The sequence below is a fragment of the Gavialis gangeticus genome, unplaced genomic scaffold (genome assembly GCF_001723915.1).
Source record: "Gavialis gangeticus isolate Ggan-Ray unplaced genomic scaffold, GavGan_comp1, whole genome shotgun sequence".
NCBI classification, from domain to species: domain Eukaryota; kingdom Metazoa; phylum Chordata; order Crocodylia; family Gavialidae; genus Gavialis; species Gavialis gangeticus.
Genome location: NW_017729031.1, coordinates 107,367,427 through 107,380,896, shown reverse-complemented (window position 1 = coordinate 107,380,896; position 13,470 = coordinate 107,367,427). Strand labels below are relative to the sequence as shown.

At 53.0% G+C, this 13,470-nt stretch overlaps 1 protein-coding gene across 1 annotated transcript in view; it reads left to right on the top strand.

The window, feature by feature from the left end:
- GFAP (glial fibrillary acidic protein) overlaps positions 1 to 12,686 on the top strand; it is a 21,732-nt gene extending 9,046 nt beyond the window's left edge. Inside the window, exons 2-9 of the mRNA XM_019523527.1 lie at positions 701 to 761; positions 1,740 to 1,835; positions 3,300 to 3,461; positions 4,083 to 4,208; positions 4,788 to 5,008; positions 5,942 to 5,985; positions 6,406 to 6,491; positions 9,054 to 12,686. Coding sequence (XP_019379072.1) covers positions 701 to 761; positions 1,740 to 1,835; positions 3,300 to 3,461; positions 4,083 to 4,208; positions 4,788 to 5,008; positions 5,942 to 5,985; positions 6,406 to 6,491; positions 9,054 to 9,089 — 832 coding nt within the window. The 3' untranslated portion in view covers positions 9,090 to 12,686. The remainder of the gene's footprint in view (positions 1 to 700; positions 762 to 1,739; positions 1,836 to 3,299; positions 3,462 to 4,082; positions 4,209 to 4,787; positions 5,009 to 5,941; positions 5,986 to 6,405; positions 6,492 to 9,053) is intronic.
- The last annotated feature ends 784 nt before the right edge of the window (positions 12,687 to 13,470 follow it).

Genomic DNA, 13,470 nt, shown 5'->3' with positions numbered 1-13,470 from the left:
CATTGCAGGGTTCACCCCAATGCCCTTCCCAACCCACCATGCCCTGGCACCTGATTCTGCCCCTGGGCCTGACCTGAGAGCTGCTGTGTAGCTGCTCTGCAGTGTGGGACTAGGCAGTATTGGGAATAGTTTCCATGAAACTTGGCACCTCTGGGTCCCTGGACCCACTCTTGCCTTTCCCAGAACAATGCTAGGGTGCTGTAAGGGAGATGTGCCTGCTGGTGTCTCATGCTGCACCTGGGATGGGAACAAGTGCACTGATGGAGGAGGGGGCTGGGGTGTGCATCATGAGGCTTTGTGGAGGTGGGGGGCAGATAGCGTGTATATGTGGTTGAGGACAGGAAGATGCCTGGAGATTGTATGCCTGATGGTGATTGTCTGTGGGTGTCCATGCGAAGGAAGGTGTGTATTAGGAGTCTTGGGTGAGGGCAATCGTGTCTGTGTGAGATGGAGATAAATTCTGGGTGTGTGGGTGAGGAGGATGGTGCATGTGAGGGTTGGAGGATGAGGAGGACTGTGTATGCAAAGAGGTGTGTGTGTGCGCCTGCATTAATGAAAGGGAATTATATGGGGTCTGTATGCTGTGTGGTTGTTTTGACCTTGAGGGTTTGTTTGTTTGGATTTAGCTGTTTGAAAGAAACAGAAAAGCCAATAATTAGATTAAAACTGTGCCGACTTCCCTGTTTGTTTCTTGTTTAAGGTTGCAGGATGAGATTAATCTGCGGCTGGAAGCTGAAAACAATTTGTCTTCCTACAGACAGGTGAGGGGAGCATTGCCTCCTGCCAGACAGGCCCAAAACTGGGTACTGTGGGGCCCCACACATTGCAGGATTGGACACTTAACCCTAGAGACCAGAGTGTCTTGGCTGGAGAAGCCTGGGCCTGGGTGGCAATCAGAGTTGGGTCAAGACTGGGACTCAAGATGGCAGGCAGGTTCAAGGGACAGGCAAGCCCAGCATCCAAAAGTATGACTCCACCTGCTGAGCTCCTTCCTCCCAAGAGGGCAACTAACTTGGTCTGAAATCCCCCCACCCAACATCTTTGTCCCTCAAAGGCAGTATCACACCACCTTGGAGCGAGGGGGAAGCCTTCAAGGTTGTGCGCACAGCAGAAGCGACATACTTGGGCTCCTGAGACAAGGTGCCACTCTGTCCCACTCGGTCAACAGTTCCAGCCACAGAGTGGAGGCCACTGATGTCCTGCTCATCTGACCTCTAGCGCTATAAGAATAGAGGAGAAGGCAGGAAAATGCAGGCATACAGCACAGCCAGGCTTGGCCAGCTGATGTCCTATCTGTGTCACTGGACTTAGAAGGAACAAGGTCATCTGCAGCTCCCCCCACATGCAGTCCAGCACTTCAGGGACACAGCATTTGGCCCTGCAGGAGGGCAGAAACTCTTTTGGCTGTCTCCTCATGCCCTTCCAGAGGAGGTAGCTGTACTGTGGGAGCTGGGTTCAGTAATGCCAGGCCACTGAACCTGGGCACGCCCTGCTGGGCCACTGTTCCTCTAGGTTTTGGAAGCAGGTAAGATTCAGACCAGGAGGCAAAGAGCTAACTTTTATCGGTGACTAGCTTGGTGGAGTCAGACCCAAGTAAGCAAGGTAAAGACCTTTGCTGTCACATGTAACTGAACTGATGTGGCCTATAAAGAAGTGCAAAAGAAAGACTGGACCTTGCTTGACACTGGTTGAACCAGGTGGTGTCTCTCCCTTCATCTCCCCTGCTTCTCCCCTGCCAGGATGTTGATGATGCTGCATTAGCTCGCTTGGACCTGGAGCGGAAAGTTGAGTCCCTGCAGGAGGAGATTAACTTCCTGAGGAAAGTCCATGATGAGGTAACATGGTAGATCTGCTTTCCCAGCCTGCACAGCTCCTGGGCATAGAATGGACCTACACACATCTGTCCTTGCTCACTGCAAGTGGTCTGGGGGGTGGGGAGGGGCTCTTCACTTTCCTTGTATTCTGGGAGCTTTGCCTCTCACCAGGGGCAGATCTTGGGTGGGGTGCAGTTGTGCAGTTCACTCCACCCAAACGTTAAAACCAACTGCCTGGGAATGGCACCAGCATTTCTATTCAGGCAGTGCTGAGAAAGTCAGCTGACTTCATGACTCACTATCATCTCCCTGATTCCTGCTGCTCTCTTTCTACTCCACAGGTGTTAATAACCCTCTCCCCTTTTTACTGATCTTGATGTTCCACTATTCAAACTATCCTTTCTTCTGCAATTCTGCTGTCTGTTAGCCATTCCTGGTAATATCTCTCTTCTTTTTCACAGCCCTGCCAACCATTTTTAGCTCAAGCTGAAAACCTAACTCAGGTGTGGTAAAATTAACTCTGGTGTAGAAATGACTGACAGTGGAATACTGCAGGTGCTGTTAAGACACTCAGGAAGGCTAGATTTTGTTTTATGAATCTGAATAAGAGTCATACATTTAACTATAATGACTACAGGACTAATGATACAATGTCTTTTGACTATTTTGACTATAGTTTGTTGTGTTATTTAAACTTTATGTATAATCTATTACATTAGTGCACATTCCAATAGTTATATTTGTTTTTGCTTTGATCTTAAACTGAATAATATAGTGCTAACTCCCTGTCATATTAGGAAGACTTCTAGTTTCTCTTTAACTGGAGAAAAATGTATTGTGTATATGCAATGACGCACCACATCACCTGCACCTCCATTTTCAAAATCCTATATCTGTCCATGCCTTTCACCCCTTCCCTCCCTTGGCTCCTTTTGTGCCAACTGTGTTCCACCATGGCCTGTTTATTCTGACAGGAAGAGTAAGAAGTAGAAGAAAAACTTTGACCCAGAGGTGACATGTCAATTTTGCATTAGCAAACAGTTGTCACGGAGCCTAAGTCGATATTACCTAGACACCAACAGCACCCAGGGAGGCAAATGTTCATACAAGGACACCCTATGACATATATCCCTTCCTTTTAGAATGAGCAATACCAACGCTTATCTTAAAACCAGGCACTGCTGGTTGACTTCTGTTGCCTTATACAAGCACCATAAACAGAGAGTTGAATGAGTCTTCTGAAGAAGCCCCAGAAACAGTGTCATACCGTACAGTGACCAACGGAGCATGTTGCAGAAGAGCTGTGACTGGAACCCTCTCCCCTACAGGCAGCTCCTTCCAACCCCGTGGCCACTAAGGCTGTAGCAATACCCCCACCCCATGTAGGAGCATCTCAGTGCAGGTCTCTTTGCCCATCTGCCAGCCATATGAGTATGGCCAAGCCCTGTTCCTCACCTCCAACCTTCATTGCTTGTATCTTTTCAGGAGCTGCGAGAGCTCCATGAGCAGCTGGCCCAGCACCAGGTGCACATTGAGATGGACATGACAAAGCCGGACCTGACTGCTGCACTGCGGGAGATTCGCATTCAGTACGAGTCCATGGCCACCAACAACATGCACGAGACAGAGGAGTGGTACAAGTCCAAGGTAACATTGCCCAAGGTGAAGGCCATCTGATCTCAGGGGTTGCTCGGGAAGCACTGGTGAGCTGTGTATGCACAGGATGCTGATGACGTCTATCTGTTCCCCGTTCTGCAACCAGCCAACCACTGTCCACCTGGCAGGTGCTGCATTGCAGATGCCTCCAGGCTGGTGCCATCTTTGCCACATGCTGCCAGACAAGTCACCAGACAGCCTGGACAGGAGATGAACACGGACAGTGCTGGACAGTGTTAGCTATGCAGCAGGCCTTTTCTAGCAGGGTCTTAAAGGCCTCCACCAGCTCACAGCAATGTTCCATGGCTGTCTCTGCCCCTCCTGTCTCCAGGATTACTGTGCCCTTTTTACAGGCAGGGAAGGTGAGGAGCAGCAGATAGGTGGAGGCAGGATGGGAATAGAGCCCCAGAGTCCTGGCTCCCCATCTTGCATGTCCTTCCCAGGGCTAGGACTGGAACCCGCGGTTGCAGGTTGTCGGTGTTCAAACATTCCTCTTCCCCAGCTCCGTTCCTGCTCCTCGCTCCCACAGCACCAAGCCCCTTCACATACTCACTTCCCCAGGAGGCAGTCCCCTAGCTTTTTGTGCCATATGTGCTAACACCTCTCTCCCAGTTTGCAGACCTGACGGATGCTGCTGCTCGCAACATCGAAGCACTGCGCCTGGCCAAGCAAGAAGCAAACGAGTACCGGCGCCAGCTCCAGGCCCTCACCTGCGACCTGGAGTCCCTGAGGGGGTCGGTAGGTGAGGGTGTTGGGGCGGGAGAAGCGGCAGTGAGATAGGGCTCTGGACCCTTGCTTGGGGCAGGTTTACTTGTGCTGGCAATGGAGGTGCCTTCCATTAGCATCTCCCCATAGTGAACAACAACTGTCACATAACCCAGCTCTGGGTTATGGTTATCAATTCTCTTTAGTCTCAAGTGAACCCAATCACATTAACTTTCTCTTCCTCTGTGGGCTATGATGGCTCCATCCCAGGCAGGCCCAGAGGGGAGGGAGAACCCAGCAGAAGTCAAATAACATTGTGCTTCATTGTGGCCCTGTCATCTGCAGAGAGGGAGGCTGCCAAGCCAGAGGCCCAGGGCTCCACTCCAGGAGGTTTGAGGCAGGAGGGTTCCAGCATTGGACATAAGGTGCATGGACATAAGGTGTGGGACTGGACTAGATGGACCAGTGGCCTAAGCCAGCCTCTCAGTAACAGCACTGCAGTTTGACAATGTCCCTGGGGATCCTGTAACCCTAATGGGCTTGGTCCATGACACCATGATTTCTAGAGAGTGAAGGGGTTAGTATATCCTTGCTTTCCCCCTCGCCTCTCAGAATGAATCCCTGGAGAGGCAGCTGCGGGAGATGGAGGACCGCTATGCCATTGAGACAGCCAGTTACCAGGACACAGTCATTCGGCTGGAGGAAGACATCCGGAGCCTCAAGGAGGAGATGGCCCGGCACCTCCAGGAGTACCAGGACCTGCTCAATGTCAAGCTGGCCTTGGACATTGAGATTGCCACCTACCGCAGGCTCCTGGAGGGAGAGGAGAGCAGGTGAGCCTCCCCAGATGGATGGAAAGAGGAGCATGATGCCCTGGAAGGGCTGTGCTTCCTCATGGTGCTGATAGTCCTATTCCCAGCACCTCCCACCCCTAAGGATGCCTTCTCTGGGTGTCCACAGGTGCCATTTTCCCTCAGTGTGGGGGGTCTCTCCAAGGTTTCCCACATTGGCAGGGTAGGGCAGGGATATTATAGTTTCATAGTTTCTAGGGTCGGAAGGGACCTGAGCAGATCATCTAGTCTGACCCCCTGCCATGGCAGGAAGAGCACTGGGGTCAAATGACCCCAGTAAGGTGGTCATCCAACCTCCTCTTAAAAACCCCCAGGGTGGGAGCCTGCACCACCTCACTTGGAAGCTGGTTCCAGACCCTAGCCGCCCTGACCGTGAAATAGCGCCTCCTGATGTCCAAATATTCATTCTTTCCTTTTGGGGAAGGGGTGTTCCATCTGCTGCCCATGTTCAGACTGTTCTTTGGATACACAGCCAGCCTCTGCCTTCCCCACACTGTGACCAGCCCTAAAACATGTCAGTTAACAGGTGCTGCAGTTCATGGCAGCAATGAGGGCCAGGCATGAGATGCTTTGCCCCCAAAACCAGGGGCCAAACTCCTGTCAAGTTTGAGGAAAGTCCAGATTTGGAGCCAAACATGGCATTTGGGACCCACTGAGGCCAACTGATCCATGCAATAGGCACTGAATGAGCCCAAATCTGCTCTCAGCTACACCCACGCAGTCCCACTGACTCCCACAGGGTGAGTGAGAGCAGAGGATTAGTCATGGGACCAGAGCATATCTCCAGCCACTCTGCTGTCCCAGAGCTCACTGAAGCCTTGGATTTCCATGGGGGTACGCTGCAAGGGCTGCTGTCATAAAAACCTGTCTTGAGGCCCATATGACACCCCGCGCTCCCCCACTTTGTCTCCACAGGATCACAATCCCCGTGCAGACTTTCTCCAACTTGCAGATCCGAGGTCAGGACACTGTATGTCTCCTTTGGGGATGGGGATGTGTGGGCTGGTGAGATGTGGCACCTTTCCCATATTGCTACGAAGTCCAGTGGCCCTGAAGCTTTATCCTAATAAGAAGGTGCAGCACTGGCATGAGCAAACATTGACCATCAGCCTGGAGACAGCGGACTGGGAGTGTGGGGGGAGCTGGGTAACTGATGTATTACAACTAGTGGCATTTGTAGCTCTGGGCACTATGATGGAGACCATCGAGATTTCTTTGTCATCTGTCAGGGAGACAGATGGTCTGGGGGAGCCTGGCTTTTTCCCATGTGCCAAAAGTTGGTGCTTGGGTAAGGAGTTGGCTTATGGTGAAGGTCAGGAGGGGGGCGTTTGGCCTGCTCTGCATGGCAAACCATGACTAAACTCTGTGCTAACCCCCAGAGACTAGCCTGGATACCAAGTCCATGTCTGAGGCTCAACTGAAGAGGAACATCATGGTCAAAACCGTAGAGACCAGAGATGGAGAGGTAAGGAGATGGCCTCACCTCCCTGCTGTCATCCATCTGCTTCCCCTCCTGCTGGAGCCCCCTGATTCTGCTGCACTCCACTCCACTGCTGTTGGGACTTAGAAATGTTCACCTCTCCCAAGTAATAGGTCTTACTGGGGGACAGTTCCTGAGGAGGCAACTGAATGCTGTGACATGCAGCTGTGCATTCCTCAGGGTGGGGAAATTCTCCACAGAGAGGAGCAGCCACTTTTGGTTCTGCTGGTACAACTCACCACTTGCCAGCTGCACTGGCTGTGGGACTAATCCCTCATGTGCACCAGGAGCCCAGAAAGGCCAGCGTCCCACAGGGAAGGCACTGAGGAGGGAGAACTTTGTGGGAGAACAGCAGATGAGGAATGTTTTGGAGGGATGGGCACAGAAAATAGGCAGTTTCAATGGAACATGTCAGTGCCAGTGAAACTTCCCAGCAAGAAGAAGTAAAACCGGATAATGCTAATTCCCCATTCCATTTTGACTCTGTGTACCATGGTTAGTTCTTTAATCTAATCAAAAAACTTAAACAGAATGAATCCAGACAAGAAAAGTGATACAATATGCTTTAGTGTTACCAAACCAAAATGATCCAACAGCAATGACCTTACCCACCTGTATGGGTCTGACTCTAGATGCCTGAGAATTCCCGTTTCATGGGAAATTTTGCTTTTTCTTTCAATCTGGAAATCATTTTTTCTTTTTTTAATATCCAGCTTGCCCACTGGGCAGACATTCTGGCTCCCAGCTGGCTCTGTGTTGGGGTGATGGCCCCAGAATAGGGATCGGGGGGTCTGGGTTCTGGGCTAGTCAGTGAACTTGTTTGTGCCTGTCTTTGGCCTCAAGTTTTCCATCTGTAAACCGGAGTGAATGAGCCTGTCTCCCCTCTCCATGTAACTTGTCTGTCCAGACCATGTCTACAGTGGCAGTCCTTTACTGGGACAGAAATACTGGGGCACTGCAGCAGCAAAGCACTCTTGGTGAGGATGCAGCCATATTGGCATAGCAGTAGGGTAAACCTGCCCACCAAGAAAGAGACAAGCCATCCCCATGACAGTGCAGTGCTGATGATATAACTGCAAGGGCCTTTGGTGGCACCACCTTGTCAGTAGACGAACCTGCCTCGTCCCAGCCCTGACCATCAGGTGGTACCTGCAGGTGGCAGCTGGGTAGGGCTGGGGTTGTGAGCCCCACAAGACAGGTCTCTGACTATATGCTCATGTACCAGCCTGGGAACACAGGAAGAGGAGATAATGGTATTGAATCTGGAAAGACAGACAGAGTTGGGAGGTTCAGGGAAAAGTCCCACAGAGATTTTAGTTCCCACGTGCCGATCAAAACGACAAACCATCTTCTTCCCAGTGCTGCATCTTGGAAGAGTAAAGGGTTCCCTATTTTGGGTCCCACTTTGAGGCGGCCTCCGGAAATGGGCAATGCCTGGCTGGTGCATGGGCAGAGTTGGGGGGTTGGAGAGCCAGGGCTGGAAGGGCAGGACAGGACCAAAGTGTTTTGTGGCCCAAACTGGTGAGTCAGCGGGAGGTGTTTTGTCAGAGCGGCATGGGAGATGCTTGCACAGCACCTGTGAGCTCTATTCCTGGCCATTGGCCCCTCACTCTGGCTTGCACACTGAGGGAGGGAGATTCACAGCATCCCGCTGAAACCAGGCACCTGTCAGGAGGTTTTGTTAATTATGCACACACAAAGGATCCCAGTGGGAGCTCCACTGAGTGACTACACAGTGCCCTCTGCGGGGCTGAGCACAACACACCATGCTGCCCTATTCTTTCTTCATGCTCATGATGGCTGCTGACAGCCTGATTGCTGGTCCCTGCATATGACAGGGACTTTCAATGTGGGGCTGATGACTCTGCAGGACTCTCTCATGACACCTTTCTAAAGCCTGCAGCAGGGGGATGAAGTAAAGCAGCTGTTTGCCAACACTGGTCCAGCTCTGGGGACATGAGCTGCCCAGATCCTCCCAGCTTTTTCCAGTGGGAGTGTCTTGGATCTGGAAGATTCCTGTCCTGCAGACTGGGACTGCACTTTGTGTCACAGACACCCTGTGCTGCAGGGCAGATAGGCTCCCGCCTTGAGCTGTCCCCACCACTGGCCTGTGGGGACTGTGGGGCTGGGGTGAGGACCCTGGTACTGAATTTTTCAAGCCCAGGGGCTATTTCAGGACAGGCTAGAACACAGTGAGCATGTAAAGAGGTATGGATGGGCAGCGCTGTAGCTGAATAACTTTTGCTTGCTCCTAGCTTCATAGGGCAGTCATGGGCACAAATTAAGGCTGCTAGAGCCTGGGAGTTGCCAAACAGAGGAAGCCTAAGCTCCTCCAGCCTGTCTGGGTGCCAGTCTTCACCCCACATGGGCTAACCCCTGCTCCCCACCCCTGGCAGCAGTGTGCCTATGGTAGGGACCTGTCCCTCCAGGGGAGCATGGGTATCCTCAGCCAGCCCTGACCCCCAAGAGAGCCTTATCCCTCTGAGGAGGACAGCAGCGGGACTGGCACAAGAGGTAACTGTCCTTCTCTTCTCTGTCTGCCTCCAGGTGATCAAGGAGTCCACCCAGGAGCACAAGGAGTGAGGCAGGCGGTGCTGGAGGGTGACACTAACAAAAGAAGCTTGTAGCTGTAGATCCTAGCAGCAGTAGACCCTAGCTGGCACTCCATCCCTCCAGTGTGGCAATGTGAGGGCATGGCTGCTCCAGTCACCCCTGAAGCCCACAGCTGGCTCGGCCACCACATGGAGGAGCAGGTGTCACCAACTGGAAGAGCTACAGCAACCAATTCCCACCACCCCCCCCTTTAGATCTGCTGCTGACGGTCACTGTGCAGGCAGGCTAGTGCTTCGGCCTGTGTGGGAACAAGTGATGTCCATCATCACCTTCTCTCCCAGTTCTCACCCTCAGCTTCATTCTATTATCCTGCCCCATCGGAGTTAGCTGCCCACAAGATGCTGTGTCCCCACCAGGTAGGGTAGGTCTAGCTGGCAGTCCCCTAGCCATAGGGCTGCACTATGTTCCCTTGCCCTAAATCCACTAATACGATAGTTCTCTTATTGCAGTAGCTTTGCAGGAGGCTGCTGGGGAGGGGAGAGGAAGGGAGAACAGGGGGAGGCAGAGCAACCAAACACCCCAGTCCTGCCCAGAGGGAAAGGCCAAAATCTGTGGCCTGGTGACTGCAGAATCCGCCCCTGGAGTTGAAAGGGGTTTGGCTATATGCTCTGTGCAGGAGAGGATAACCCAGTATTTGGCCCTCCTGATTGCCTGGGACACTACCACAGGTCTAGAAGCGGGGTGGTGCTGGAGAGAGCAGCTGTCTTGTAGCTCAACCTGCAACCCTTGCACACACCCCCAGCCATCCCTACTCCACTGCTATCTGGCCTTCTGCAGGTCAGACAGAAAGGCTTCACTGCAGGGGGATGCTGCTGCCCCTCCTGCAGTGCCCCATGGCCCAAAGGCATAGGGCTTCTGTTCCTGGCACCTTGGAGTAGGGTCAGTATAGCTCTGTGAAGCAGGCTCTGTCCCCTCCTTTCCCCTCCAGTGCACAAGAGGCAGGATAGGAATAGCCCACTGAGTTACACCCCCGCCTTTGCAAAGGCAGCAGTACTGTACTCAGTGCCCTGGTCCACCTAGGAGCCTGGGCTATGCTCTTGTCCAGTAGAATGGAACTGGTGAGTCTGGAAACAGGAGAGCAGGGGCCCTGGAGCCCTAGTGAGGTTTGTCTGCATGCCCATGTCCATCTTGTTGGTCTGCCAGACATATGTGCCTTGGAGATCCAATTTACCCTTGGGGAGAGGGGAGGACAGAGCCTCACAGGCACCTTTCTGCTGCTGTCAGGATATCATGAGGCCCCAGCAAGGACATCAGGGTAATGATCACAGAGGGAGGGCACGCAGCTGCTTTCCTGTACTGGGGGTTTGCCAGAGGAGGATGCGAGCACGAGTGTGAGCAGCAGGGCCCCAAGGAGAGGGGTTGTGCATAGTATCTCCTCTGTCTCGTGGTCAGGGTTCCCAGTACCCCACACTGACGTAGCACTGAGTAGTGCCTGCTGTCAGGGCCCTTAGAGTAGCACAGCTCAGTGCCCAGGCTGCAAGTTGGGTGATCTGTATTCTGCCCCCTGCTGTGCTGCAAGCCATGGGCCACATCTGGGTCCTGGCTCTTGCTGGAGTTGGTGGGAGTCTCCCTATGAGAGCAGGTCCTTAATTCTCTGTGCCTCAGTTTCTCCCTTGCATTGGAGTGACATTTACCTCCTGTGCAAGTGGCTGAGCTCATTCATATTGAGGGTGGGGTGGGGAGCCTCTGGGCACCTTGGAGGGACAGCTTTAGCTGATTCTCTCTGGGAGGGAAAACTCAGGGTTCTGCACTGAACCCGACTGCAGATCTGAGGAGCACCTGAGATCCTGGAACCCAGAGGGTCCCATTGCCATCAAAGGTGCTGCGAAATAGGCCTATCCTAAAGGAGTACAGGCAGCAGAATCCGGTCTTGCACCAAGCAGCCCTCTCTGGGGTTTGCACTGGAGCAAAGCTGCTTGTCTCTGCTTGCCCTGAAGTTCAGGGCAGTAGTGTGTGCTGCTACACAGGCTGCTGCATTCTGCCCAGGAGATGGCTGGATGGCAGCACTGGGTGGACAGAGTGTAGTAATGCTAGGCATGTGCTGTGGTTCTTAGGGTTGTAGAGTCAAGTAGTCAGCTGATCAGGAACCAGTGCTTTTTCCCTCAGCTGGATGGTGTCTAACGCAAGTGAAAATGAAGAAGGTGGAGAGAAAGGGAATGAAGGGCCAAGAGTGGAGGAGGATGGGGCTGGCCCCATCTGGGAGCCTGATCATGTAGTCAGGTGCACAAGAGGCCTCCTTGAGACCAAGCTATGCTTGGGAAGAAAGAGACCTCCATTATTAAAACAGGAGCCATGAGGATGGTTCCCTGGCTTGGTGTCCTGGCACACAGGTGTTACCATCCCAGCTGGGGAGCCATGTCCCTTGGAACCTACCCTAGGCCCGTCATCTAGGTGCAGATATTGTGCCCATCTCCATGCTGTCCCAGTCTCAGGTAGGGATGAGCGGGGGGAGAGGGCAACCTGATCCTGGGCAGTATGGAGCTGCCTGTGTTCCCAGTGACTTCGGTGCACTTGGCACCTTGGCAGGAGCAAGCTCAGAGCAAGCTCATGGTCTATGTATGTTAAATTATGAAGGGGAGATTTGGCCTGAGCCCGTTGCTACTGGGCCTCTGCAGCACATGCTAGAGCATGCAGGCTCAGACCAGAGCCTTGGCTAGGGTGGCCAGCCTTGCTCCACAAGTGTGCTTGGTACTTTGGAGTCAGACTTGGCTGTAACTTATCAAATCGGCATGGGACGCTCTCTTTGCTCCATCTCTTGGAGTGTGTCTGCCCTCTCATGGCCCTGGGTTTTTCTGTCTGCCAAGCTGCTGGGGATCCCACCCTTGCCCCTGCCCCTGCCCTGAGCACTGTTTTCTTTAGGAGCCAGAAGGCAGTGACTGCTTGTTTCAAGGTTTTCTTTGAGCAGTCAGTGACAAGGTAGCGTGATGCCCATGCACACTGCACCTGTAGCTCACTCATCCTGGGGCCTGCATGTGTTTTATGGTCTTGCAGCCTCCTTGGCAGGCAGGTGGGTGTTTTTATCCCCACCTTATCATGGGGGAAACTGAGGCACAGAATTGCCCAACAGCACGCAGCAAGATGTCAGCAGGTGGTAACAGAATCTAGCTCTCCTGGTTCCCAGGCCCATGCTTTGAATCCCAAGCAATTTGTCCCTTTGGAGTTCACCAAAAGGGAACTCCAAGGGGTGTTCTTTGTGTGCCTAGATGGGACATCCTGGTCTGGAGCCCTTGCCTTCAGGATGGTACATTTAAATCATGACTCTCATCCTATTGGAAGGAGAGGGAGAGACCAGAAGCAATGAGCTGCAGAGCTTGGCAGCCCTGGCTGTTTCCCTGATGCCTGAGGTCTGCTTAGGGCCCGGGTTAAGGGACAGCATTGGTAGGAGAGGGCTTGCTGGTGGCCATCTGTGGTGCACCTTGTTTGCACAAAGCTCTCCCTAGTCTCTGGGAAGATGCAGATTTGCTACTGAGCAGTCTCCTGCTGGAGTGTTTGCAGCACATGTCACTCCTGAATTAATACATTAATGTCAGCAGCCAAAGCATGAGAAAAGAAATAAAGCTAAAGCAAGCACCCTGGTCTCACTGGTCATATGACTGCAACATGCACCTCACTTGGGATCTGGGGGAGAGCCCTTGTCAGGGCTCTCAAAAAGCAGGGGGTAGTTGGCCTACAAGGCCCTTGCATGGGCAGCTCTTGGACAGGTTCCACTTGCCAGTGCCCCTCAGTCCCAGCTGACATCCCCCAGCTATTCCATGGCCCCTGAGCTAGGCAAATGCCTCTGATTTCCACCCCAGAATCACACTGCTACGTCAGTCCTAGGAGCCCACACAGGGCTAGGGTCAGTATCGGGATTCCTACGGCTCCTACCACTAGTTCTGGGACTAGTGGGGCTCTCCAGGTTATGGTTAAGATTCCGGCTGGTGAGTCTTTTGGGAATGGGGTACAGGCAGAGGCTGATAGGGCTAGGGTTGGGCTTGTCAGGCTTCCTAGGTGGTGGGGATCCTCCCTTGCAAATCCAGCAGCTGGTGAAGAACGAAGGATGGCAAAGGGCTCTTGCATCACCCAGTGCAAGGTCACTGCACCATGTTGCTGTGATCCTCTCTAGGCAGTGCTCCCATCCCAACCAACAAGCACTGCTGTGTTACTACAAGGTAGTTGTGCAAAAATAGCACTGAGGGCTCCCACCAGGATCAGAGCCCTGTGTGAAAATCACTGCACATAGGGAGAGTGAGAGCACAACAGCCCTGCCATGGGCAGCAAACTGCCTGAACAGACCTGTCAGACACATACCAGAGGTGTGGGGATTTACCCGTGGCTGCAGTGGCAGCTGGGCCAGCACCCAGGGCACCCA